Below are 27,808 nucleotides of genomic sequence, written 5' to 3'. Positions count from 1 at the left end.
TAGTTTTGGTTGGAGCCCGGTCACGTGACTGGCAGTCCCCGCTGGCCCGCCTTTGAGGCTGGGGAGGTCCACGTGGTCCCGGGTTCTAGGGGCGGGCCGGGCGACGGAGGAGGTCCTGCGCAGGCGCGGCCCCGCGCGCAGGCGCAGACGCGGCCCGGGCGCGCGGCCGGCGGCGGTTGGCGGCGCGTGGGGCCGGCGGGCGGTTGCCGTGGGCAGGACCCGAGTGCAGGCAGCTAGAGCCGGCGCCATGGTGGAGAAGGAGGAGGCTGGCGGCGGCATCAGCGAGGAGGAGGCGGCGCAGTACGACCGGCAGATCCGTCTCTGGGGATTGGAGGCCCAGAAACGGTCAGGGCCAGAGCGCTTGTGGGGCTGAGGGTCTGGAGGGGGGCGTCTGCCCTGAGGCTTTCGCGGCCCTCACGGAGCCAGAGGGTCTGATTTGAAGCGAGGAGGCGGGAATTATGTGCCGGGGGATGGTGGCGTTCTTGAGAGTCCCCGAGGGGTTGGTTAGGGGTGTTTCTGGAAGATGTGGGAAGCAGCGACCTCCGGGGTGGCACGGAGGGTCGTTCCGAGGGAGGCCTCTGGAAAGGGACGGTGGGCGAGCCTTGAGGGATGAGGAGGACTCAAACTCCGGGCCGCGGCCGCCGGGAGGGAGTGGTGGTGGGCGCTTAGGGGTAGGAGGGCGCAGGGGAAGGGTGAAGTGGGAGCGTAGTTCATTCATTCCTAGGTAGTGGGAACCCGTTCTCTGCTGGACGCTGAGGGGACTGGCGAACGGAACAGGGGCGAGTTTGCCTACCTGTGGCTCCTAAAGGGTGGACCAGTATGAAAGGAGGAGGGTTTGGGGGAGTTTGGGAGCAAGTTATTTCAAGTGAGACTCTAGAGAGTCCTGGAGAGCCTAGGGGCTGGAGCTACTCAAGAGGTTCCTTATGCCTAGATATGGGGGTGTGTCTAGAGAGAGGACTGCACACTGGGGTTGGGCATACCTGGATAATGAATAGATATCGGAGGGGATGAGGACTTTGAAAGAGGTGATTGATTTGATCAAATATATATTTTAAGTATGTTATTTATTTATTCATGAGAGACCGAGGCAGTGACATAGGCAGAGGGAGAAGCAGGCTCCCTGCGGGGAGCCCGATGTGGGACTCGATCCCAGGACCCCGGGATCACGACCTGAGCCAAAGGCAGACGCTCAGCCACTGAGCCACCAGGCACCTGGATTTGATCAAACATTTATTGAGCACCTGCCACAAGCACTGTTTGAGGCACAGAGCATATATTAATGAACTAGAAGGACTCCTTGCCCGCATGTAGTGTACATTCTGGTGAGGGAAACAAAAAACATAATGTATTAAGTAATGCAAGTTCCAGAGAGAGAAATATAGCAAGGTAAGAGGATCAATAAAGGATACTGAGGTGGGAGTGCTATTTTGATAGGGAGGCCAGGGAAGGCCTCTGAAGAGGTAACATTGAGCCTCAGATCTGTATAAAGGAAGAGAGTCATGTGGAAGAATCTTGCTAGCAGAGACAAAACAGTGTAAATAAAATCCTGGAGTCCAGGGCATGCTTGCCAAATGAGAGAAAGAAGGTGATTGGACCAAATGAGGAGTAGCTTTTTTATTCCAAGTATTCTGGGAAACTCACTGGAGAGTTTTGAGCTTAGGGAATAACACAACCAGATTTGCATTTCAGAAGGTTCACTCTTGGCTGTGGGGAGAATAGGTTGAAGTGGACAGAAGTGAAGATGAGGATTCTGGTTAGGAGATCTGTAATAATCCCCTTGGGACCTAAGTAGGGGTAGCTTGAAACTCTAGAGAAGGGGACAAATGTACTGAATATATTTTCAAGGTGAGGAGGAGGCAGGATTTGTTGAAGGATACAGTGCGGGGTATGAGAGGCAGAACTCAAGGATGATTTTATTTTATTTATTTTAAATATTTTATTTATTTGTTCATAGAGACACACAGAGAGAGAGAGAGAGAGGCAGAGACACAGGCAGAGGGAGAAGCAGGCTCCATGCAGGGAGCCTGGCATGGGACTCGATCCCAGGTCTCCAGGATCACGCCCTGGGCTGCAGGCGGCACTAAACCGCTGCGCCACCGGCGCTGCCCTCAAGGATGATTTTAAAGTTTTGGTTTGAGCAGCTGGAGAGATAGAATTGCTATTTATTGACTGAGATGGTGGGGTGAGTGAGGAATCAAGTTCCCTTTTGGACTTAGGTTTTAGGTGTTTATTTACACCTAAAAAACATACGAGTGGTTGAGTTGAGGGATGAGGTTTGGTTGGGGGAGTTATGTGAATCTAGAGTACAGAAGGAATTGATTTTTTTTTTTTTTTTTTTAGAGATTTTATTTATCTCTTCATGAGAGAGAGAGAGACAGAGACACAGGTAGAGGGAGAAGCAGGCTCCATGCAGGGAGCCCGAAGTGGGACTCGATCCCAGGACGGGATCATGACCTGAGACAAAGGCAGACGCTCAACTACTGAGCCATCCAGGCATCCCAGAATTAATTTATTTAAGGGTTAAAGTGGCAGGCAGGCCAAGAGAATTTAGTTTGAAAGGTGGAAGTTTCTAGAATTTTTTGGTGAGAAAGTGTATGTGGTAAGGTGGGGTGAATCTGAGTTTTCAGTCTCCTTTCAGGTATGTAGGGTTTTAGGAGTTTGAGGGAGGGGGCATTGTGTGAGGCAAGCATTGAGGCAAGCATTGGTCTGAGGATTGAAGAAGGCATCTGAAGTGGAAAATTGGGAACTAAATGGTGAAAATAGGTCTGAGGACATAGGTGGAGCTGATTGATTTTAGGGACTGCTATTTGAAGGATTGAGTGTTAAAAGGTCCTAAAGGGTTGGGAAAGGGACCCTAAGTGGGGGAGCTTGAAGTTTTGTTTGTGGTAGGGCAAAGCTGGTGAAGGTTAAGCTGGAATGTAGTATGAGAACTGTCAAAGGGGTAGTAATGATTCCTCTGAGGAGCAGTAAAGAATGGATGGGGGCTGCTGAGGAGGAAATGATGTAAGAGACCAAAGTCAGGGTATGGAATTCTTGGAAGAGATGAGTTATTCTCAGGCAGTGGAGAGCCACTGAACTTGGTAGAGAACCTGAAAAGGATTGAGGGTCCTGGGAGGTAAGGAAGGGGTTATATATATACCTTTATAATTTGAATCTCTGTTTGTAGACAGTCTTGCAGAATTTGTTATAGTACCTTCATGTCCATTTTTCAACTGAGTCTCATAGCAGCTCTCTGAAGTAGGAAAGACAGTGATTTCCCCTGTAGAGGCAGGAAGGAGGCTCCGCAAAGCAAATTGACTTGGCTCTAAGGAAACTCCAAGTGGAATAGGGTAATTCTGGAGCCTCGGGTTCTTTTGTGGAATGGAAAATGGCCTAGGAATTGGCAGGCTGCATTCTGGCAGAATTTTATTGCTACTTCTATGTGATGTTGGACCAAGGTTATCTGAGAACTGGAAAGGAGAGTAATAATAAAAAGTGCCTTAAAAAAAAAAGTGCCTTCAAGGGAACTCACATCATCTAGAAGTTAAAAACTGGGCTATATCTTTCATGTGGTGTTTTAAATTGTTTGAAATTAGTTGCCAGCATTAAAGAATTTAGAGAACTTGGGACACCTGGGTGCCTCAGTGGTTGAGCATCTGCCTTTGGCCCAGGGCATGATCCGGTCCCTCACTGGGCTCCCTGCATGGAGCCTGCTTCTCCCTCCTCCTGTGTCTCTGCCCCCCCCCTTCTCTCTCATGAATAAATAAATAAAATCTTTCATAATAAAAAAAGAATAGAAAGGTCAGACATTCCACATTGGTTGACGCTGCCTCCGACATGGCACATGGGTTCCTAGTGGTTGTCTCCTATCAGTTCAGCTTCATTTGTTGATATAATTGTCTGGACCCTGTCAGCATGTGACTTTGCATTCCTTGCTATGGTACGTAGCCCATTTTATGGATGAGGTTCAAGGCATAGAGCAGATTCCCAAGGTCACACACCAAATAAATAGAAATAGAGGAGTTGATTCTAAGTCATTCCCTTCAGGTTCACCACCCCCCACCAAAGCTCATTTTGTGTGAGGCTTATTCTTACAGTCAAATTAACATAAAAGAGGGTGTTAGAAGCTAGCTTCTTGGGCAGCCCTGGTGGTGTAGCCGTTTAGCGCTGCCTGCAGCCCAGGGTGTGATCCTGGAGACTCAGGAATCGAGTCCCGCGTCAGGCTCCCTGCATGGAGTCACCTTCTCCCTCTGCCTGTGTCTCTGACTGTTTCTCTTTGTGTCTCTCTTGAATAAATAAATAAAATCTTTTTTTTTTTAATTTTTTTTTTTTTTAAATTTTTTATTTATTTATGATAGTCACAGAGAGAGAGAGAGAGAGGCAGAGACACAGGCGGAGGGAGAAGCAGGCTCCATGCACCGGGAGCCTGATGTGGGATTCGATCCCGGGTCTCCAGGATCGCGCCCTGGGCCAAAGGCAGGCGCCAAACCGCTGCGCCACCCAGGGATCCCTAAATAAATAAAATCTTAAAAAGAAAAAAAAGCTAGCTGCTTTGTTAGTTTTCAGAATGTATGCTTCAGTTTTTGCATTTCCTTTCACAACATAGGCCTGTCTGATTTTTCTTGCACTCAACAGTAGTTTATTCCATATCTAAATGTGAGGAAGGGAGAGAGGTGACTGGAAAGATGAAGTAGATGATGAGTTCCATGAGGACAAGTATTTTTTATTTTATTTTATTTATTTATTTATGAGAGACACAGAGAGAGGCAGAGACACAGGCAGAGGGAGAAGCAGGCTCCATGCAGGGAGCCTGATGGACTCGATCCTGGGTCTCCAAGATCACGCCCTGGGCCGAAGGCGGCACTAAACCGCTGAGCCACCAGGGCTGCCCTAAGACAAGTATTTTATAAATGTCTGATAATTAAAGGAGTTTGATTGGTCTTATTAAAATTTCTAGTGCTTGCAAGTATGTAGACGTTCAGATGTATTTGTTGAATGAAATGACTGTACGTTGCAAAGACCTGGGAGATCAAGAAACCTAGGTTCAATTACCAATTCTACTAACCAGCTCTCTCTTTTTTTTTTTTTTTTTTTAAGATTTTCTTTATTTATTCATGAGAGAGACACAGAGAAAGAGAGAGGCAGAGACACAGGCAGAGGGAGAAGCAGGCTCCACGCAGGGAACCCAATGTGGGACTCGATCCCCTGTCTCCAGGATCAGGCCCTCGGCTGAAGGTGGCGCTAAACCGCTGAGCCACCAGGGCTGCCCCTAACCAGCTCTTTTGACTTTAGGTCAGTCACATGATTTGTTGACCTTCAGTTCCACATCTGCAAAAAGGAGGGGCAAGTGTTACTACCTTTCTAAGGACTCAACTCTGAGATTTTGAGTTTACAAAAAAGGAACTTCAGAAACTTCCCTGTTTTTATTTTTTATTATTTTATTATTTTTTATTTTTTAAGATTTTTACTTATTTATTCTTGAGAGACACAGAGAGAAGAGAGGCAGACACACAAGCAGAGGGAGAAGCAGGCTTCATGCAGGGAGCCTGATGAGGGACTCAATCCCAGGTCTCCAGGATCAGGCCCTGGGCTGAAGGCGGTGCTAAACTGCTGAGCCACCTGGGCTGCCTTTCCCTGTTTTTAGAGACTCATTATCTAACATTGCTATTATTCATAAGAAATTCATTTGGTTCCATAGATACACATTTGCCATAATAGTGGCTGAGTATGTACTGTGTCATAGGTGCCAATCCTGATGGTCTCATATAAGGACCAATTTATTGTATTTTTTTTTTAAGATTTTTAAATTTATTCATGAGAAACACACACACACACAGAGGCAGAGACAGAGACACAGGCAGAGGGAGAAGCAGGCTCCATGCAGGGAACCCGACATGGGACTCAATCCCAGGTCTCCAGGATCATGCCCTGGGCTGAAGGCAGTTCTAAACTGCTGAGCCACCTGGGCTGCCCAGGACCAATTTATTGTAGTGTTGATAGTGGTTGATAGTTGGATTTGAATCTCAGCTGCAGAAATTCTTATTTAACCTTGGATACATTTCTTCTCTGTGCTTTAGTTTTCTCATTTGTCAAATGGAGATAATAGAATCTATATTACAAGATTGTTCAAAATTACTATTATTTTTAAAGATTTTATTTATTCATGAGAGGCGCAGAGAGAGAAGCAGGCTCCATGCAGGGAGTCCCATATGGGACTCGATAGTAGGTCTCCAGGATCAAGCACCCGGCTGAAGGCAGGTGCCAGACCGCTCAGCCACCCAGGCGTCCCAGATTGTTGAGAATTAAATGAGATAATGCACGGAGCCTGGCTCGCTCAGTCAGATGAGGATGTCACACTTGGTCTTGGGGTCGTGAGTTCAAGCCCCATTTTGGGTGGGGCTTAAATGAATAAAAACTTTAAAAAATAAATGAGATAATGCATGAATACTGCCTATGCTCAGAATACGTAGGTAAACTATAGCTACAGTTATTTGACAAGTATAAATCATGAGTAACGAGAAGCTACATAGGAGATCGAGATAAATAAAGCAAATGTAAAAGTAGGGACAGCTGTGTGGCTTAGCCATTTGAGCGACTGCCTTCAGCTCAGGGCTCCATCCTGGGAGTTATGGGATCAGGATCGAGTCCCACATCAGGCTTCCTGCAGAGAGTCTCCCTCTGCTTTTGTCTCTGTCTCTCTCTCTGTGTCTCTCATGAATAAATAAATAAAATCTTAAAAAAAAAAAAAAGTAAAAGTTAGTAGGATGAGTAGAGACTCTTTTTAAAACCTTTTCTTCTGGGGCACCCCGGGTGGCTCAGCAGTCCCAGGGCCTGATCCTGGAGACCCTGGATCGAGTCCGACTTCAGGCTTGCTAGGGCATGGAGCCTGCTTCTCCCTCTGCCTGTGCCTGCCTCTCTCCTCTCTCTCTGTCTCTCATGAATAAAATAAATAAAATCTTATTTTTTTTAAAAAAAAAGACCTTTTCTTCTGCTGTCATACTAGTCCAAGCCTTCATTTTCTCTTACCTTAACTGTGACACACTTCCTCCTCCAAGAATCTCCTCCCCACCTCCTACCAGCTTTCTGTTGCGCTTAGAATAAAATTCAGCCCTTACAGTGCCTCTAAGAGCCTTCATGATGTGACCCTTCTGTCTGTGACCCACCTCCTACTATTCTTCCCTTTGTTCACTGTTCTTCAGCCACTCTGTCCTTCCAGTCCCTGAAATGCCAAGCACTCCTCTGTTTCAGGGCTTTTGTATTTGCTGTTTCTGGACTTGTTCTTCTCCCAAATATCTGTATTTTCTTTCTCTTTTTCTTTTCTTTTCTTTTCTTTTCTTTTCTTTTCTTTTCTTTTCTTTTCTTTTCTTTTCTTTTCTTTTCTTTTCTTTTCTTTTCTTTTTTTCCTTTCTTTTCTTTCTTTCTTAAGATTTTATTTATTTGTTCATGAGAGACACAGGAGGAGAGGCAGAGACACAGGTACAGGGAGGAGAGAACCAGGCTCCATGCAAGGAGCTCAATGCGGGACTCGATCCCGGGAATCCAGGATCATGCCTTGAGCGAAAGGCAGACGCCCAACTGCTGAGCCACCCAGGCGTCCCTCTTTTCTTTCTTTCTCTTTCTTTCTTTCTTTCTTTCTTTCTTTCTTTCTTTTCTTTCTTTTCTTTCTTTTCTTTTCTTTTCTTTTCTTTTCTTTTCTTTCTTTTCTTTCTTTTCTTTTTCTTGTGTTCCTCTTTCATTTCGTATTTTTAAAAATTTTTTTTCCTCTTTCATTTCATTTTGGTTTTCGTTCAGCACCTTATCAGAAAGGTCTAGATGTCCAGTCTGAGTAAAATAGCATCCTCCATCATTCTTGATCTATATCCTGCTTGACTTTTATCACTTGTTTTTTTTAAAGTAGGTTTTACACCCAATGTGGATCTTAAACTCAGTGCTCTGACATTGAGTCGCTCTACTGAGTAAGTCAGCCAGGTGTCCCTGATTTTCATCACTTTTTGACATATCCTATCTCTTCCATAAAATAAAAGCTCCAGGAGGGCAAGGATTATGTCTTTCTTGTTCACTCCTATATGTATATTTTAGAGGGGTGCTTGGCATAGTAGATGCTCAATAAATATTTGTTGAATGAATCGTTCTTTGCAGGATGGATTACAGCCTGTTTCTTATTTTTTTTTTTTTATTTATTTTTTATTTATGATAGTCACAGAGAGAGAGAGAGAGGCAGAGACATAGGCAGAGGGAGAAGCAGGCTCCATGCACCGGGAGCCTGATGTGGGATTCGATCCCGGGTCTCCAGGATCGCGCCCCGGGCCAAAGGCAGGCGCCAAACCGTTGCGCCACCCAGGGATCCCAACTCCATGTTTCTTAGATTTGAGGCCATCATGTTTCCATGCATTTAATGAAAACCAAAATTACTTCACTGTTATTTTGACTTGTTTTGGTTTTCAGTGATTTGGTGAAGCTTCCACTACTCTCTTATCTGCTTAACAGTGTCTGCTTTCTAGGCTGCGGGCCTCCCGGGTGCTGCTTGTTGGCATGAAAGGACTTGGGGCTGAAATTGCCAAGAATCTCATTCTGGCAGGAGTGAAAGGACTGACCATGTTGGATCCTGAACAGGTAAGATATTTGGCCACCTTATCACTCTTCCTTCATGGTCTCCCCTCTTTAGTATAAACACTTAGAGATTTTGTGAATTCCTATGTGCCCCCTGCAGGCCTCTGAAAGGAGGGCTGGTATTAGTGGAGCTGTGGCCTTTGGCCTTCATGGCATTGGCATGTCCTACATGGCGACTTTGGTGAGACTCCTTGCTCTTCCTGGAGCTTGCCTGTCTGTAGTTGATCTCTCCCTTGGAGGATGACAGTGAGGAGCAGAAGGGTGGTTTTTCACTTTGTACCTCTAAACCACCTGCATGACTAAAATTGCAGAATTGCCTTGGGACTTTGTTAAGGTATAGCTAGCCTTCACCCTTATCACCCGTGATTCTGCTTTAGAATGTCTGATGTGAGGCTCAAGAATATACACATTTGAAAAGTATTTCAGAGCTTCATGTAGACAGTTCACAGTTTGGAAAACAGTGGATCAGAAAGAATGGATGCAGACTGCTTAGCATGGTGCTTGCACACAATGAACATCTGATAATAATTACATGACTTACCATTTAGTTGATAATAATCATTGCCAGCTCCTATGTAGCATTCTCTAACCAGTTTCTCCAAGGTGAAAATAACTTCTTTCTCTACATTCTCATGCTTCAACATTTTTTTTTCATAGAAAATTTCAAATACATACAAAAGTAGAATGACATTTGACACCCCATCTATGTGGCTTCTACAGAGACCAGTCTTTTTTTGGTCTGTATTTTTTGGGACAGTATTATTTTTTTAAGGTTTTATTTATTTATTCATGAGAGACAAAGACTGAAGGCAGAAACATAGGGAGAGGGAGAAAAGCAGGCTCCTCGCAGGGAGCCCAATGTGGGACTTGATCCCAGAACTCGGGGATCACCGCCCTGAGCTGAAGGCAGACGCTCAACTGCTGAGCCACCCAGGCATCCCTAGGACAGTATTTTAAAGCAAATTCTAGAAATCTTATTTTTTTTTTTATTTTTTATTTATTTATGATAGTCACAGGGGGGGGGGGGCAGAGACATAGGCAGAGGGAGAAGCAGGCTCCATGCACTGGGAGCCTGACATGGGACTCGATCCCAGGTCTCCAGGATTGCGCCCCGGGCCAAAGGCAGGCGCTAAACCGCTGCGCCACCCAGGGATCCCTAGAAATCGTATTTTTTTAAGGTAAAATAATTTAAAGATTGTGTTATCACATGATACTATTTGTGTCTTTATTTTTTGTTTTTAAAGATTTTACTTATCCATTTGAGAGAGCAAGCGCATGTGCTCACACACGAATGAACATGAGCAGGGGGACGGGCAGAGGGAGAAGCAGACTCCACAATGAACAGGGAGCCCTATGTGGGGTTTTTTTTTTTTTTTTTTTTTTCCTATGTGGGTCTTGATCCCAGGACCTAGGATCATGACCCAAGTTGAAGCAAACACCTAACCAACTGAGCCACCCAGGCACCCCTGTGTCTTTCCTTGTAGGCTTTGAACATGCTAAGTAACTAGTACACAGGTACACACAGGTATAAGCTTTGTGGAAGACAGTAAATGTTAATGAAAATTTTTAAAGCTCATCTTCTTTGGGTTTCAGGAAAAAAGTAATATAAGGATTTTTAAAACATTCTTCTGCAATGGAAAGAAATATGGGTTAGTTTACTTAATATCACAGTCACAAATTGATTTTTTTTTTTTTTTTTAAGATTTTATTTATTTATGCATGAGAGACATAGAGAGAGAGGCAGAGACACAGGCAAAGGGAGAAGCAGGCTCCACTCCATGCAGGGAGCCTGACATGGGACTCGATCCTGGGTCTCCAGGATCGCACCCTGGGCTGAAGGCGGCGCTAAACCGCTGAGCCACCAGGGCTGCCCACAAATTGATTTTTGACTTGAATTCAAAACCTAAGGAAAGAAAATTCCTGCAAGCAAGCTGCCAGATAATTAACTGGCTGAGCACTTTCAGTTTTTGACATCTCCCCAACCACAGTGCCCCCTAGAGGCATTTGGAGGGAGAATTTGTTTGTACTGTAGAGGTTAGAGCAGAGAGTTAGGGAAGGGTGGTTCCTCAATGTCAAGGCTCTCAGTGTGGGAAAATGAAACCAGGTGGGGATGATGACTTCTTCATCTGGTTGGGAGAGTCTGAGAATGGGAAACAATGATAGAATACTGAGGCGTGTGTGATGGGGGTTCTGTCCTTGCATCAGGACAGTGATGGGTGCCACCCAGTTGTGGAGTGCACAGGCAGACTGTTATTCCTTCCCTCTTCACTTTGAGGACTTACAGTATCTTACCTACTTTCCACTGCAAAGCCTAACTCCTCTAAGTGGTTCTCAATCCCCTCTGTCCTTTGAATATTTGAGAGAGTTGTTAAAAAGTTCTCCAGGTGAGTCTAAAAGTCAGAGAGAGGGGCACCTGGGTGGCTCAGTGGTTTGAGCATCTGCCTTCGGCTCAGGTCGTGATCCTGGAGTCCTGGAAATGAGTCCCACATTGGGTTCCCTGCAGGGAGCCTGCTTCTCCCTCTGCCTATGTCTCTGCCTCTCTATGTCTCTCATGAATAAGTAAAAAAATCTTTAAAAAATAGAGTAAAAGTCAAGGAGGGTTGAGAACCACTGGCTTCATGTAACCTGGGCCCAGTCACCTTACTCAGCCTGACTCCCACCTCATAAATTCATGGACACTCTTTGGTTGGTCTACCTTTCACAGTTTGCTTGTTCTTTCTTTCCCTGACTAGGAACATCGTAGGGAGACTGTGCCACTTAGTGCAAAAGCTCTGGAATTTTGCATACTTGGACTCAAATCCTACCTCTTCAAGCTGGGCAAGAGACTTAACCTCTCAGGGATTCAGTTTTCTCATCTTTTTTTATTTTTTCCCTTATTATTATTTTTTAGTAACCTCTACACCCAGTGTGGGGCTCAAACTCAAAATGCTGGGATTGAGTTGCATGCTCTACCAATTGAATACAACCAGCCGGGCAACCAACCCTCTTTGTTCATCTATAAATCAAGGATGTTAATTCTTGCTCTTCAGAGTGTTCTGTTTACATCAAATATCCTAGAGTACTTGCTGGCTGCCCCATCTAGATAACTCGTGATACAAAGATGCACAAGATTTGGTTCCCATTCTCAAGGTTTTTTCAGAAACCAGAGCAGGCTACCTAACTCAGGTTGTGGTAGGGGGACACGAAAGGCTTCCTGGAGCTGTGATCTTGGCTGAGACTTAAAGAAAAAGTAGAGATTTCTCAAGTTGAGGGGTTGTATTTTAGGCAGGAAACTTAGCAGTGTCATAGAACAACATGGTAGAAATAGAATATAGCAAGCAGTGCTATTTGGTGTTTTTAGAATGGGAAGCCCAGAGTGGTGGGGGGTGGAAGCAGGTTGTAGGTAAGGTCAAAATCATGAAGCCCTGCTAGTTAGCCTTACTGTAAGCTTGTACTCAATCTTCTAGGTGGTCAGAATTCATTAGAGTTTCAAATCTGGGGTGGGTTACCTGGTCCATTTCAGGCTTTCTGTAGCTCACTAGTTACTGTATATGATTGCCCAAGATACAGAGCAGAAGACCACTTAGATGGCTGCTTTAATAGTTTAGATGAGAGATGAAAAGGGTCTAAGTAATAGCACTGGTGGTAGAAGAGGCAAGAAGCACACAGAGATGAAAAATACTAAATGGTAGAATCAGTAGTATTATATACAGGAGCATAGGGAAAGCAAGGAATCACTGTAGCAGCAGATAGTTCCTGGACACTGTTCTAAGAGTTGTAGTTGTGTTTCATTTAGTCTTCACAACAACTCTGAGATGTAAGGATTGTCATCCCTATCTTACAGATAAGAAAACTGAGGAAAGGGAATTGACTTGCTGGCCCATCCAAGGTCGCAGTAGTTAGTATGACCAGGACCCAGGGAATCTGCCTCTTGGTAAAAGCCCATGAGCTTAGCCACCTCAACAGGTGGCTGCTATCAAAGAAATAACAAGGATATAGACTGAGGTTTCTCACTCCGGTGATTGGATGGGTGGTTGGTAGGCTCATCAATAGATTAAAAAAAAAAAAAAAAAAAGTCGAATATGAAGACCCAGGAGAAAATAATCTGGTGGGCAGTTTAATATAAGACTCTGATAGATCAGGGCAGCCCTGGTGGCACAGCGGTTTAGCACCACCTGCAGCCTGGGGTGTGATCCTGGGGACCCTGGATTGAGTCCCACATCAGGCTCCCTGCATGGAGCCTGCTTCTCCCTCTGCCTGTGCCTCTGCCCCTCTCTGTTTCTATGAACAAATAAATAAAATCTTTGAAAACAAAAACAAAACAAAAAGTAAAAAAATCTTAAAAAAAAAAAAAGACTCCAATAGATCAGGAAGCAATCTGTACAAATAGGAACAATTTGAGAAGTACCAGCAGAAACTAAAAGTAGTGAGTTTATGGGGCTATGCAGAGCAAAAAGAGAAGTGATTCTGAGAATCCTGGGGATACCACACCCAAGAGTCCACGTAGAGACTGGGTGTTCAGTGAGGGAAGAGCAGAGCAGCACTAATAGAGTGATTAGTAAGTATACTGTTTTTATTAACTTCCTCACTTTGCTTGTGATTCCTATATACTTGGTCAAGGTCGCACAGTTAAGTAAGTGGTTGAGCCAGGATTTGAATCAAAGATTTGAATCCAACCTAAATTATTCCAGAGTCTTACTCTTAAGCAGTATGAAGTATAGTCTCTCAGTATGTAATGAGATCCCTGAAGAAGCAGGACAGGATGGGTCAAGGATACTATTAGAGGGCTGGCCTTGAATAGGAGGAAGACAGGCTAATTTTCTTGGAGGAAAGGTAGTAAAGGAAAGAATGTGCTGTGGGTAGTTGCCTGGAGGAGAGGAGGGAGATTACTTGTGTTGAACTCAGTCTTGGTGAAGGTACAAGGTCATACTGAAGATTAATGGTTAAGTTAGATGTTTGATGTGTGAAGAAGTGCTCTATGAACAGAATGGAATCTGTAAGCCTACTGGCAGCTGTCAGATGATTTTATTCTGTCATAGAGGCTTTCCTCTGCTGACATCCAGCCTTGTATTTAGGTGAAATCCTCTCTTTGCTCCAATCCCACTCATCTCTCCTTTGTGAATTTTAATTGAATTTAAGAGTTCATTTCGGGCATTTTTTTTTTTTTTAAATGATAGAGCCATTTTGGAAGATAGTTAGGCTGGTTTTTTTTTAAATTTTTATTTATTTATTATAGTCACAGAGAGAGAGAGAGGCAGAGACAAAGGCAGAGGGAGAGAAGCAGGCTCCATGCACCGGGAGCCCGACGTGGGATTCGATCCCGGGTCTCCAGGATCGCACCCTGGGCCAAAGGCAGGCGCCAAACCGCTACGCCACCCAGGGATCCCAATTTCGGGCATTTTTTTAAGATTTTATTTATTTATTCATGAGAAACACAGAAGGAGAGAGAGAGAGGCAGAGACCTAGGCAGAGGATGAAGCAGGTGCCATGCAAGGAGCCTGATTTGGGACTCGATCCAGGATCACACCCTGAGCCAAAGGCAGGTGTCCCAATTTCAGGTGTTCCCCCCCCCCCCTTTTTTTTTTAAAGATTTTATTTATTTATTTGAGACACAGAGAGAGAGGCACAGACATAGGCAGAGGGAGAAACAGGCTCCATGCAGGGAGCCCGATGTGGGACTCAATCCCAGGTCTCTGGGATCATACCCTGGGCTGAAGGTGGTGCTAAACCACTAAGCCACCGGGGCTGCCCTTCGCTTATCTTTAATTTTTTTTTTTTTTTTAAAGTAATCTCTATACACCCAACATGGGACTTAAACTCACAACCCCAAGATCCCAAGATCAAGGGGATCCCTGGGTGGCGCAGCGGTTTAGCACCTTCCTTTGGCCCAGGTCGCGATCCTGGAGACCTGGGATCGAATCCCACATCGGGTTCCCGGTGCATGAAGCCTGCTTCTCCCTCTGCCTATGTCTTTGCCTCTCTCTCTCTCTCTCTCTCTCTGACATAACAAACAAACAAAACAAAACAACCCCAAGATCAAGAGCCATACACTCTAGACTGAGCCAGCCAGGTGTCCTTCACTGGTCTGATTTTAAACCAGTTGTAGGTAGGGACTATACCCTTTAAACTACTATTTAAACTACTATTGTCTTCAGATGCTTAAAATTGGGAACATAGTAGATACTTGGTAAATTTTTACTACTGATAATTATGTTATTGGCAGTTAGAAATTTATTAGAAGAAGAAAGCGTGGACTTTTCTGTTTGTTTATTTATTTATTTAAGATTTTATTTATTCATGAGAGATGCAGAGAGAGAACCAGGCTCCATGCAGGGAGCCTGATGTGGGACTGGATCCTGGGACTCGAGAATCACGCCCTGGGCCAAAGGCAGGCTCTAAATGGCTGAGCCACCCAGGCTGCCTGACTTTTCTGTTTAGAGTGAAGTTTCTTTGTAAACACAAGGGGGTGCTCTTTAACTATCAATGCAAAGTTAAAAAAGTTAAATATCTGTAAAGCCTCTGAAGGAATGAGTCTAGGGAGTCTGCATTAGGCAAATTCCCGCAGGAATGGTAATACAATTAGATGGTAGATATTTTAGTTGTTCTTTAAAATCAGAAGGTTTGTTGTGTTCAAGAATTTGTTTTCTCCCCAAAATTCAAGTATTGAAAAAAAATGTTACTCCTAGGTATCTCCAGAAGACCCCGGAGCTCAGTTCTTGGTCCGTACTGGATCTGTTGGCCGTAACAGGGCTGAAGCCTCTCTGGAGCGAGCTCAGAATCTCAACCCCATGGTGGATGTGAAGGTGGACATTGAGAATATAGAAAAGAAGCCAGAATCATTTTTCACTCAGTTTGATGCTGTAAGTTTCATTGAATGTAAAATCTTTAGACTCAGTACACTGCCTTCATAGTTTCAAGTCTGACATTGCCTTAGCATATATGCCTTACTAGCACATTGCCTTGCCATGTTGAATGTGTTGGTAGTAGATCCAGTCTGTTGGATCTGCTGTAGCTGTTTATGGCTTGCTGTCTGCTGGTTTCTTCTTTGGGCATATGTTCCCTTAGACCAGGTTTCATCATTGGTGTTTTGTATTCCTTCCAGAATCTTTCCACATAGCTTCGATAAATTTTACTGCAAATGTTTTCTCCAGAAAACAAGTTGGTGGTTAATTTCTGTAGCAGAGCCTTTTTTTTTTTTTTTGTTAGAAATATCAAACTACAGCTTGTGTTTTGTCTTAAAAAAGAGCACACCTGATCTTGGTCTATGTCTGTCTCTTTCACACAGCCACTTTGACCATGTTGCCATGGATAACTAGACAAATTCATGTAGTCATAAGCCAAATGAGGCATATCCAACCTCATTTGATTTCACTGCCAGATCTATGCAGAGGTGAAAGGATAAGTTAAATTCTGTTTCAGCATCTGTGACCTTTTCAGACATGGTTCCCTGTACCCAGGAAAAGCTAAACAAATGTTGGATAACCATGAAATAGTCACAGATGATCTACTTGTTTTTTAAATGAAAGGCCCATTACACGAGAGGTTAGAATTTGGGTTGGGTAGTTTGTTTTTCCACACTGTTATATTTCATATGTGCATCTGTTCAAATGTGTGCTTGGAATGATGGATCATCTGTGCATTTTGTCTTTTTTTTAATTTAATTCATTCTATTTTGTAACTCCCAAGTATTGGAACATTTTCTGTTTGGACATAAGTCTTCTTTTCATTTCTTTATCCATAGTAACCACATTTGGTTAATTCTAGGTGTCCCTTGCATTTCTAGCACTTACAGAGAGGGTTTGTTAGAATTGAAGCACTAGGCCAGTTGGTTGTATAAAGTATCCACATGGGGCGAGGATATATGCCTCATGGGCCATGTGTGTGACTGGGCCTTGTAGGTTTCACCTTCGCTCTTGACTCTGCAGGGTTCCATTTGGTCAGTTGATTGCATGTTCAGCTGTGGCTGTCTTGCCTTTTAGATTAGATTTTTTTTTTTTTCCTTGGGTAGCTGCATCCTTTGAGTGATACCAGAGACACTTATTTTTCTGGGTTGTTTCGGTATTCAGGCTGCCAGACAGCAGCAAAGAGGTTCTGTCAAATGAAAATAGCTTTTTGCGATGACTTCTCCAACTTTCTGTGTTCAAAAGAAAACATGTGCAATTTATTTTTATTTATTTTTTAAAAAGATTTTATTTATTTATTCATGAGAGACAGAGAGAGAGGGAGAGAGACACAGAGACACAGGCAGAGGGAGAAGCAGGCCCCATGCAGCAAGCCCGAAGTGGGACTGGATCCTGGGACTCCAGGATCATGCCCCAGGCCAAAGGCAGGTGCTAAACCGCTGAGCCACACAGGGATCCCCCAACATGTGCAATTTAGAAGTTGTCTTCGTGACCCTTATCACAAATGTTCTCCTAAAAAGATGGTGTTTTTGGACACCTATAAAAATAAAAAAAAAGATGGTGTTTTATGCAGTAAATCTTAGCTATTTCCAGTATCTCAACTTTTTGGAACACAATTTAGAGGCCTCAGAGCAACATTGATAATTCCATTGAGTGAATCACCGGTTCGTTGTCTACGTCTGACTGGAAGGTCATTTGACGTGTAACCTTTTCTTTTGTTCTTAAATTCAGATAAAGTTTCACGTTGAAAACTGTGGAAAACTGGAAAAATAATCTCAACAGGACTTAACGTCTTTATCTTAACATATTAATCAAAAGAAGGGGGAAAAATGCCCTTATAATTAAAAGTGACCCTTGGGTCACTTAAAACTGGTTTTGCTTCTCATGATAGCTTTTTCAGATTGTAATAGCTTAAATAATTTAGAAATAATTTACAGTAAATTATTACTTCTTCTTTTTCATGAAAGCTATGATATATGGCTTGTTTTTTTTTTTTTTTTTTTTTTTTAATTTTTATTTATTTATGATAGTCACAGAGAGATAGAGAGAGGCAGAGACACAGGCAGAGGGAGAAGCAGGCTCCATGCACCGGGAGCCCGACGTGGGATTCGATCCCGGGTCTCCAGGATCGCGCCCTGGGCCAAAGGCAGGCGCCAAACCGCTGCGCCACCCAGGGATCCCTGATATATGGCTTGTATATGTTCATAGAATAGGGGAAAGAAATTCATGAAATGGCTTTTACTTTCTAGCTAAACCTGTTTTGGTTTGATTGCAGAAAGTGGAGGTCTTGCAATTTACATTTCTAGTGAAACCTGCAACTTTTCTTTTGTCTTCTAACCATAGGATCCAAAGAACCTGTTATACCAGTTCAAAACTGGCTTTAGACATGCCCAGAGAGAGACTGTTCATTAAGATTTATTTAGACATCAGGGCAGTGATTCACAGTTTGCAAAACCTAAACCCAGCTAATTCTTTCTTTCTGCAGGTTTGTCTGACTTGCTGCTCCAGGGATCTCATAGTCAAAGTTGACCAGATCTGTCACAAAAATAGCATCAAGTTTTTTACAGGAGATGTTTTTGGCTACCATGGATACACATTTGCCAATCTTGGAGAGCATGAATTCGTAGAGTAAGTTTTGGGAGAGAAGGGGAGAATGTAACATTTCCAGAAAAAAAGTAGTTTTATTCACCAGTCGGAAACAGCCTGTCTAAGGAAAGTATACTTAGAACATTTGGAAACTGGTTCATTAACAGTTTACTGTTTGGGGAGCCTGGGTAGCTCAATTGGTTAAGCATCTGCCTTTGGCTTATTTGGTCATGATCCTGGGATCCTGGAATCGAGCCCCCTGTTGTCGGGCTCCCTGCTCAAGTGGGGAACCCATTTCTTCCTCTCCCTCTGCCCTTCTCCCCCACTCATAGGTTCTCTCTCTCCCTCTGCTCTCTTTCTTAAATAAATAAATCTTAAAAAAAAAAAGAAAAACCCTCACAAAAACCAGCTTCCTGATTATAAAGGTTGTGTGTTCAGAATTATAGATGTGCCCCTGTCTTCCAAAATAATGGTCTGATCTAAAGAATAAAGAAAGTGAAGAGTTCTTAAGGCAATCAAATATACCAGGTGGGTGTTTCATCAATCAGCCTGGACTTTAGGGCATGAAACCACATATAGGAGGAGGATTCTTTTTTTTTTTTTTTTTTTTTAATTTTTTTTTTTTTTATTTATTTATGATAGTCACAGAGAGAGAGAGAGGCAGAGACACAGGCAGAGGGAGAAGCAGGCTCCACGTACCAGGAGCCCGACGTGGGATTCGATCCTGGGTCTCCAGGATCGCGCCCTGGGCCAAAGGCAGGCGCCGAACCGCTGCGCCACCCAGGGATCCCTAGGAGGAGGATTCTATATAGGAGAGGCTTGCTTGGATTGTAAACATGTGTTCCTCAGTTTTGGCCTCTGTTTTCAGGTTGATAATAAAATGAGTATGAAACAGTTAGATGGGTAACTCTGGAGGCACAGTCATCCAAAGTCTGTCTTGGAAAAGCTCCAAAGTCCAGAGATTGCTCTGGTGTAACAAATAGACTGTATCCTCTCACTTTGAATATCAAGGCTACAGACTGTGGTGATTCTCACATGATGGGACCTGCAGTGTTTTGAACTTGTAGCTTCTAGATGAAACATGGCAGATGATACCAGTATTGTAAAGCTATGTGCATTGGGTTTTGGCGGTTATTTCTGACTACCTCAGTTGCTAATAAGATGAAAGACCCGTGTGGTAGGTGAAGCTTCCTACCAACAGTAATTACTTTCTTTTGTTTGGTTTCTTAGATCACTGAAAATTTTCTAGTTTGCACATTTCTTCTTTGTAAAATTGAGATGGGAGAAAGACAGACACGTTCAAGATCTCTTAAAATTTTGGCCTTTTATGGCTTTCAGAAACACTAGTTTTGTGGGCACACTATAAGTGGATAGAGAAGTCAATACTACAGAGAAGCAGGCCAGACTATTTTAATGTGATTTTCCTATGGCAGAGGGGAGAAATTAAATTTGGCTCTTTATTTCATGATTCAGGTGAAATTTATAAAACTTGTTGAGCACCTTTTTTTTTTTTTTTTTTTTTGCTTGTTGAGCACTTACTTTACACTAGGCAGTGTGTGCTAAACGATTCATTATTTCTTAAGATAATTCTGTCGGGGGCGCTTCAGTGGCTTAGTGCTTAAGCGTCTGCCTTTGGCCCGGGGTGTGATCCCGTGATCTGGGATCCAGTCCCACGTCGGGCTCCCTGCTTGGAGTCTGCTTCTCCCTCTGCCTGTCTCTCTGCCTCTCTCTCTGTCTCATGAATACAGTCTTTGGAAAAAAAAAAAAAAAAAAGTAACCATTTGCTACCCAGATCTGCCTGACTATAAAGCTTTTGCCTTTTTTTAAAAGATTTATTTATTTTTGAAAAAGAGAGAGTGAAAAGAAAAAAAGAAAAAGAAAGAGTGCACACTGAGTGGGGAGGAGCAAAGGGAGAGGGAGAGAATCTCAGACTCCCTGCTGAGCATGGCCCTCAACTCAGGATTTGATCCCACAACCCTGAAATTAGAACCTGAGATTAGGACCTGAGCCAAAACCAAGAGTCAAACACTTAACCCACTGAACCATCCAAGCATCCCACGATTTTGCTGATTTTGCGATTTTTTTCTCTCTTTTTTTTAAAATTTTTATTTATGATAGTCACACACACAGAGAGAGAGAGAGAGAGAGAGAGAGGCAGAGACATAGGCAGAGGGAGAAGCAGGTAAGCAGGTTCCATGCACTGGGAACCCGATGTGGGATTTGATCCCGGGTCTCCAGGATCGCGCCCTGGGCCAAAGGCAGGCGCTAAACTGCTGTGCCACCCAGGGATCCCCCCAAGATTTTGCTTTTAACCACCATCCTATTCTGTGAGCTGGTGATGCTCTTTTTTTTTTTTTTTTTAAGATTTTATTTATTTATTTATGAGAGAGACACAGAGGCAGAGACATAGGCAGAGGGAGAAGCAGGCTCCATGCAGGGAGCCCATGTGGGTCTTGATCCTGGGATCAGGGTCACGCCCTTAGCCAAAGGCAGACGCCTGACCCCTGAGCCATCCCAGCAGGTGATGCTCTTTTTGTTTTAATGGCATGATTCTGAGAGTAATGTTCCAATTCCCTTCCCTTTTCACCCTTTAGGGAGAAAACCAAAGTTGCCAAAGTTAGCCAAGGAGTAGAAGATGGACCTGATACCAAGAGAGCAAAACTTGATTCATCTGAAACAACTATGGTCAAAAAGGTATGTGTACTATGGGGAGGTCAGAGATCAGAAACCTTGGAGCCTTTTCAGGGACAGGCAGTCACAATTGCAGGCAGAGAAAGCAAGCATGTATTTTTGAAGGGAAGGGTCTAGACAAGTTTGGCCAGTGCTTGTCCCACATAAGGAGGGTGGCCTCTGCTTTAGTGCCAGCCAGCTGTTGCCGTGAAGGAATACGGACCCAGTGATGCCACGTGTGAATTTTAACAATCAGAAATAAAGATTTTTTTCCCCTAAAGGTTTTATTCCTCTATTCATGAGAGAGAGAGAGAGAGAGAGAGAGGCAGAGACACAAGCTGAGGGAGAAGCAGGCTCTGCAAGGAGCCCAACGTGGGATTCGATCCCGGGTCTCCAGGATCACACCCTGGGCTGAAGGCGGCGCTAAACCTCTGAGCCACCCAGGGATCCCCAGAAATACAGATTTTTTTTTTATAGGCTCTGTCCTAAACCTTTTTTTTTTTTTTTTTTTTTAATGATAGGCACACAGTGAGAGAGAGAGAGGCAGAGACACAGGCAGAGGGAGAAGCAGGCTCCTTGCACCGGGAGCCTGATGTGGGATTCGATCCCGGGTCTCCAGAATCACGCCCTGGGCCAAAGGCAGGCGCTAAACCGCTGCGCCACCCAGGGAATCCCTGTCCTAAACTTTTTAATACCTACTCCCTTTGGTTTGAATGCTGTTCTTTTCACTCCATGGAGGCTAAAGAGAACATGCCTGCAGGACTTACTTACTTGTGTGTGCCTATCGGGGTCTCTAGTATCTGGACTAGCATCAGAACCACTTCCTTTAGAGCAAAGACCATCCCTCTTACAATAAAGACAGTTTTTTGGATTGGCAATTTAGAGAGGTCCTGCCTAAGTGGGCAGGAAGACAGTTTAAGCCTGAATTGCTTATGCTTTGCTTCTTTAAAATGAAGTGTTCGGGCAGCCCCGGTGGCCCAGTGGTTTAGCACCACCTTTAGCCCAGGGTGTGATCTTGGAGACCCAGGATCGAGTCCCACAGCGGGCTCCCTGCATGGAGCCTGCTTCTCCCTCTGCCTGTGTCTCTGCCTCACACACACTCTCTCTCTCTCTCTTTCTCTCTCTCTATCTCTCTGTGTCTCTCATGAATAAATAAATAAAAATCTTAAAAAGAAAATAAAATGAAGTGTTCGGGGATGTCTTTCCATCAGTTAACCTTTAAGAAGAAAGGGCTCAATGATGAGAAATGTTATTATCCAGCATGTATTTTTTTTAACATAGTTTATGTTATGGGCTTTGGCTCTACTGGAATGGCGCAGTGATTTAAAATCATTTTACGGAGAAGAGGGGCAAGGACTTGGAAGGAGATGATCTCTGCAGCTAGTGTTGGAATCTGAGAAGGGAGTCATGCGATGGGGGAGACAAGATGAAGGGCCAGAATTGGTTTTATCCCACTGAGGAAAGACATGACTGAACCCATATTTACTCTTTGCTTTGTAGATTTAAATGTTAAGAAAGAAAAACAGCTGGTCAGAGCTTCGAGCTAAAATTGCTCTAAAGGGGGGATTCTAAGAGTGCAGAAACCACAAGAGAGACTGCAGAAACCACAAAAGTGGAACTCGTTGAGTTTCCAGCAAGGCTGTGCCGGAGATTGTCGTTTTCTTGCTCTTGATGTTTGTATTGGAAGAGTTTGATTGCTGTGAGTGTGATATAGAGGAATTATTAAGCCCTAATTTTAGTGTCTATTCACAGGACCATAATTACCCCGAGTGAACATTGGTGTTTTGGCCAAAACTTGGGTCCTTTTCTTTCTCCCTTCTTTTCTTTCTTTTAGAGGCCCAGTCAAGCTTTATCTGAATAGCTCCCTGAGTTTGGTGGGGGGAGATAAATTGTTAACTAACACAGGAGTACAAAAGCAGCTTTGTGGGTGCTGTCAATGTATAAATCACCCCCTCTTACAAGTGTGACACTTGGCCTTGGTGTGAAGGGTTTTATGGCTTAAGGGCCTTCTCTGATAGAGGCAGGTCTTTCACATTCAAATGGGGAGAGCGCCTAGCTTTGTCAGCCCTTCACAGCTGGACATGTCCGGGAGTCCATACTGATGGTGCCCACAGGGGCGGATCTGGAAACCGCTCTGGGGAGCCACTTTCTCTAGTTATGAGGAGAATGTGGGCAGCCCTGGCAGGCACCCGGTGGCCTTCGCGTACCATTCCTTGGCTCTTTGAGCAGCCTCTTCCTCCAGGGGCCCAATTTGAAGGTATCAAAATATTCCCCAGCTGCCATTGTTAGTCAGCTGTTTCACTTGGACAATTCAGGCTTGGATTCCAACCCCAGAGCCCTTAAGGTTGTGAGGCATTCGGTGCATTCCTGAATGACAATCCCTGGGATTCCAAACCTTGTCTTTGTGTGGCCTCCGCCAGAGCGCTGTGGAAGGCCAGGCTTTGAGCTGAGTTGGGGCTCTGGCTTTGCCACCTTAGACTATAACAGGCATCATCCATTTTGGCAGAGACTGCTCCATGATTTCGGAGTTTTTCTTCCAACCCAAAAGTTCCTTGATTGAGATTATGCCCTTTCGCCTGAATTGTACAGAATAAATAGTTGGGTTATGCTCAAAGTGCAGGATGGGGGTGGTGAGGCAACCACTTCCTGTTTCCTGCGAAAGGTTTTTGGTTAGGGTTCCCTCCCCCCCTCCTTTTCCTTAGGTTCAACCAAATGTTGTATAGCCACTTTTGCTTCAAGGTACACATTGTGCTCCTAAATTAGAAACATTAAAAAACAAAGAGGAAAAATAGAGCTTGTGGTTTTCACACCACTTAGGAGGATATTGGGCCTTTCTAGCACGTGTCATCATGATAAATAGAAGAGTGGGAAAATGTGTAGCCTAGAGGTAGGTGCTCGGTAGTTGGCTTCCTGCGGGCCCAGGAAAAGTTGAGACCGATTTCATCAGAATTGGGTCTTGGGCATAATCCTGATAGAGATATCAGCACAAAGTAGATAGAGGAGAGGGCAGTCATTTCGTATGAAGAAGTGTCTAGAAAGGTTTTCTAGATGAAGAGTTGTTAGAGTTGGTGCACGAAGGAGAGTTTGCCAAGCACTGAAGCCAGGACTAGCATTTAGTCACAGGAAATGGGATCACCTGAAAGCACAGACATAGGAACAGAACGATTTTGGCTTCCCTCACCCCAAAATGGCCAGCTCTTTCTGTATCTGTGAATTTCAAAATGCCTATTGTGTGCAAGGCATTCTGTTGGGTGCAAGGAAGTGCATCTAGTCCTGTTGTCTCCATTTACAGCTGCCACCAAAGCTAAGGGAAGTTCTTTGACTTGCCTGAGATCACGCAGCTCTGTGAGAGGGAGGGAGTGGAGGAGAGAGGACATATATGGTGGCAAGGGCACAGCTTGCCTTGCCACCTAAAAGGTGAATCCCCTTGGAGTTTCTAGGATAATTTGAAATTTTATGGGGATGATGGAATCAAATATGTGAAAATTTGGAGCTTTCTGGAAAAGCCTTTAGGGTAAAAGGCCAACTTCATACTCTCATACCTGCTGCTCATGTTTCTTTATTGTGAGGGGCGGCCAGACAGGAGTAGATGCCTGGTGGTGGTTACTCTCCATCATAGCTCTTTAAAAATTAAACATAATATAAGATTCGTTTGTGACATGCTAAGAAATACAGATTTAATTTTACTTCTGTTTCTGAAATAGTAAGGGACTAATTTGGGCACTGTTAATACTCTTGTCATGAATCAGTTGTGAAATTCCACAGTTGAGTAGTGATTCATTATTTCGATCCCTGTTTCTGAGCAGTTTATGGACAACTCATCTCTCACCCCCATCCTGAAGGGAACATTCCAGGGACTGCCTGGTTTCATTCTTCCTCTTTGGGGTGGCACCTTGGTTTGTGGTGCTGAGCGAAGCTTGTCAGGGTTTCTCCCATTAGAGTCCAGGCTCTGTAAGGACTGGGTGCTCTTGTCCGCTGCTGTGTTCCTGGTGTGTTCCCTGGCAGTTTGAGCCAGGAAGCGTCTGTTCAATGTGTTGTGGCTTCTCCTGCAATATAATAGGACACATTTGGAGGTCATTGTCATTTTAAAAAAGAAGTACTGAAAGTGTTTTCTTTGTGATCAACCAAATGGATTAACTTCATACCACAGGGCAGCCCAGGTGGCTCAGTGGTTTGGTTTAGCGCTGCTTTCAGCCCAGGGCGTGACCCTGGAGACCTGGGATCGAGTCCCACGTTGGGCTCCCTGCATGGAGCCTGTTTCTCTCTCTGCCTGTGTCTCTGCCTCTCTCTCTCTCTGTCTCTCATGAATTAAAAAACAAAAAACTTCATACCACATTAGCTGTCATGGTTTAGTTATTTGAGCTGGGCTGAGAGAACAAAATTCCAAAGAGGACAAGGGACTCTTGGCCAGGAATATTTAGAAGTAAGTTATTGGGTTGCCTAGACCAGGACCTTTAGGCCAGAGGTGTTCAAAACCCTGCTAATTGTCAGAATCCCTTGATTTGGGGGGCAGGCGGCAGGAGATGCAGGGTGAATGTTGCAGAGTTGAGTGTTGGCAGCAAGAATTCCAGGTTCCAGGACAGGTGTGAGTGAGGGGGGTTTGGCGCTCTATGAGCGAGGGAAGGGGGTGTCTTCCAGCATCACACACAATACAATGTGTTTTTTATTGTGATATTTGTTACCCCCCAAAATAATGTGACATTAATACAAATTAACATAACAACAAACACTGTCCAACTTAAAGACCTAAATATTTCCAGTTCTGTTGTACCAATCTGTGTGTTTCTTCTCTATCTTCTCCCCAGGTCAGGTACATTTGCATGGATTTTTATTTTATTTTATTTTATTTTATTTTATTTTATTTTATTTTATTTTATATTTTATATTTTATTTTATATTTTATTTTATATTTTATTTTATATTAGGGATCCCTGGGTGGCGCAGCGGTTTGGCGCCTGTCTTTGGCCCAGGGCGCGATCCTGGAGACCCGGGATCGAATCCCACGTCGGGCTCCTGGTGCATGGAGCCTGCTTCTCCCTCTGCCTGTGTCTCTGCCTCTCTCTCTCTCTGTGAATATCATAAATAAATAAAAATTAAAAAATTAAAAAAAAATATATATTTTATTTTATATTTTATTTTATTTTATTTTAATTTTAAGATTTTATGTATTTATTCATGAGAAACAGAGAAAGGCAGAGGCACAGGCAGAGGGAGAAGCAGGCTCCATGCAGGGAGCGATGTGGGACTTGATCCCGGCATTCCAGGATCACGCCCTGGGCCTAAGGCGGTGCTAAACTGCTGAGGCACCATGGCTGCCCTGCATGGATTTTAAAAAGAACCCGGGAGCTGGGGCCCCTAGGTAGCTCAGTGGGTTGAGCCTCCGACTCTTGATTTCCGTTCGGGTCACGATTTCAGTGTTGTGGGATTGAGCCTTGCATTGGAGTTTGCTTGTTCCTCTCCCTCTGCTCCTCCATGTACTTGTACACTGTCCTTTTTCAGTATTTATCTCTCTCTAAAAATAAATAACAGGTACCCAGAAGGGGCGGTTTAGATCTGCTTGACATGGTGTTTTACCACATGTCTGTGAGTCTAAACAATAGAATGTGATGAAGGCGTAAATTAAGAATGATAGAGGTAACTACCATGGACCCACCACCTAATTTAAAGCGTAAAATTTTACCAGCATGGTCAAGGTCCTCTATCCCTCCCCAACATGAGTAATCGCTGTCCTCAATTGTGATTCTCATTCCCACCCACTTCTTCTTACTACATATACATTTCCAAGCGATTTAGAATTGTTTATGCTTTTTAACTGCTTAAAAATCAGGTTTAATATTATATGCATGCTGCCACCTGCTTTTTAAAAGCAGCATTATATTTATGAGGCCATCTGTGTTTGTATGCAGTTCTAGGGCTTTGCTGTCCATTGTGGTTAGCCACTAGCCACATATGGCTATTTAAATTAAAATTAACTGAAATTAAATAAAATGAAAAATTTATTTCTTCAGTCTCCCCAGACCCGTTTCAAATGCTCACCAAACGTGTAGCTTTTGGCATTTGTATTGCGAAGTACAGATACAGAACATTTCCTTCATCATAGTAAGTTCTCTAGGATAGCACTACAGGACATTTTTTTCTTGTGGGTCCCGCCCCCCCCCCGCCCCCCCCGCCGCTCCCCGCCCCAGTATTTGTTGTGTGAATGTCTTACTCTTTATTTATCCAGTCTCCTATTGATGGGCTTGTGGGTGTGTAAGTTTTTTCTGTTATGAATGGCATTAGATAGAGAGAAAGTGAGTGTGTGTGTGTGTGTGTGTGTGTGTGTGTGTGTGTGTAGGTAATCTCCCTGGGTAAATGTGTGATTCTCTGGGGTGTATACTTAGGAGGGAAATTTGGGTATATACAGTTTAAACTTCATGAGACCTGCTAAATTACTCTTGAGTAGTTTTATCAATTCACATTCCAGAATCAGCGGCATGTAGCAGTAACATTTGGTGACTTTAGGCTCTTTTGCCACTTTGCTGAATGGATGTCTGCTGCATGTGACAGCTTTGTCTCAGATTGTGGTTGTCATTTGTTAGAATGCTTTTGAAAACTATAGACTCCTGTGAGTAGGTGTGGAAATCCAACCTAGAAATCTGGAGTTATCAAAGTTGTTTCAATTCCGATTTACATTCAGATTTATTTATTTATTTATTTATTTATTTATTTATTTATTTATCTATCTATCTATCTATCTATCTATTTATTTATTTATTTATTTATTTATGATTTCATGTATTTATTCATGAGAGACACAGAGAGAGAGAGAGGCAGACACACAGGCAGAGGGAGAAGCAGGCTCCATGCAGGGACCCTGACATGGGACTAGATCCCGGGTCTCCAAGGTCATGCCCTGGGCTGAAGGTGGCGCTAAACCGCTGAGCCATCGGGCTGCCCTACATTCAGCTTTATAGCCAGAGCTGTATTCCTTGTTATAGATGTTTAGTCTGCTCTTTAAAAGTCAAATGTGTGTATAGTCCCAAATGTGGAAAATACAGAACTAGTTGAAAACATGTGGACCCTGCTCCCCAGTAATGACTGTC

At 43.8% G+C, this 27,808-nt stretch overlaps 1 protein-coding gene across 2 annotated transcripts in view; it reads left to right on the top strand.

The window, feature by feature from the left end:
* Positions 1–138: 138 nt before the first annotated feature.
* The window catches only part of SAE1 (SUMO1 activating enzyme subunit 1), a 78,561-nt gene continuing 50,891 nt past the window's right edge, over positions 139–27,808 (top strand). The window contains exons 1-5 of one of the 2 annotated variants that reach the window (XM_041745682.1): positions 139–345; positions 8,481–8,592; positions 15,255–15,428; positions 17,956–18,098; positions 20,651–20,750. In XM_041745682.1, the coding sequence (XP_041601616.1) occupies positions 248–345; positions 8,481–8,592; positions 15,255–15,428; positions 17,956–18,098; positions 20,651–20,750 (627 nt within the window). In that variant the 5' untranslated portion in view covers positions 139–247. Of the gene's footprint in view, positions 346–8,466; positions 8,593–15,254; positions 15,429–17,955; positions 18,099–20,650; positions 20,751–27,808 lie in introns of both variants that reach the window. The other variant, XM_041745683.1, reaches the window with a different exon arrangement.

This window comes from Vulpes lagopus, chromosome 2 (assembly GCF_018345385.1).
Source record: "Vulpes lagopus strain Blue_001 chromosome 2, ASM1834538v1, whole genome shotgun sequence".
Lineage (NCBI taxonomy): Eukaryota > Metazoa > Chordata > Mammalia > Carnivora > Canidae > Vulpes > Vulpes lagopus.
Note: the sequence above shows the minus strand (reverse complement) of the source record. Positions and strands in the feature narration are given on the sequence as shown.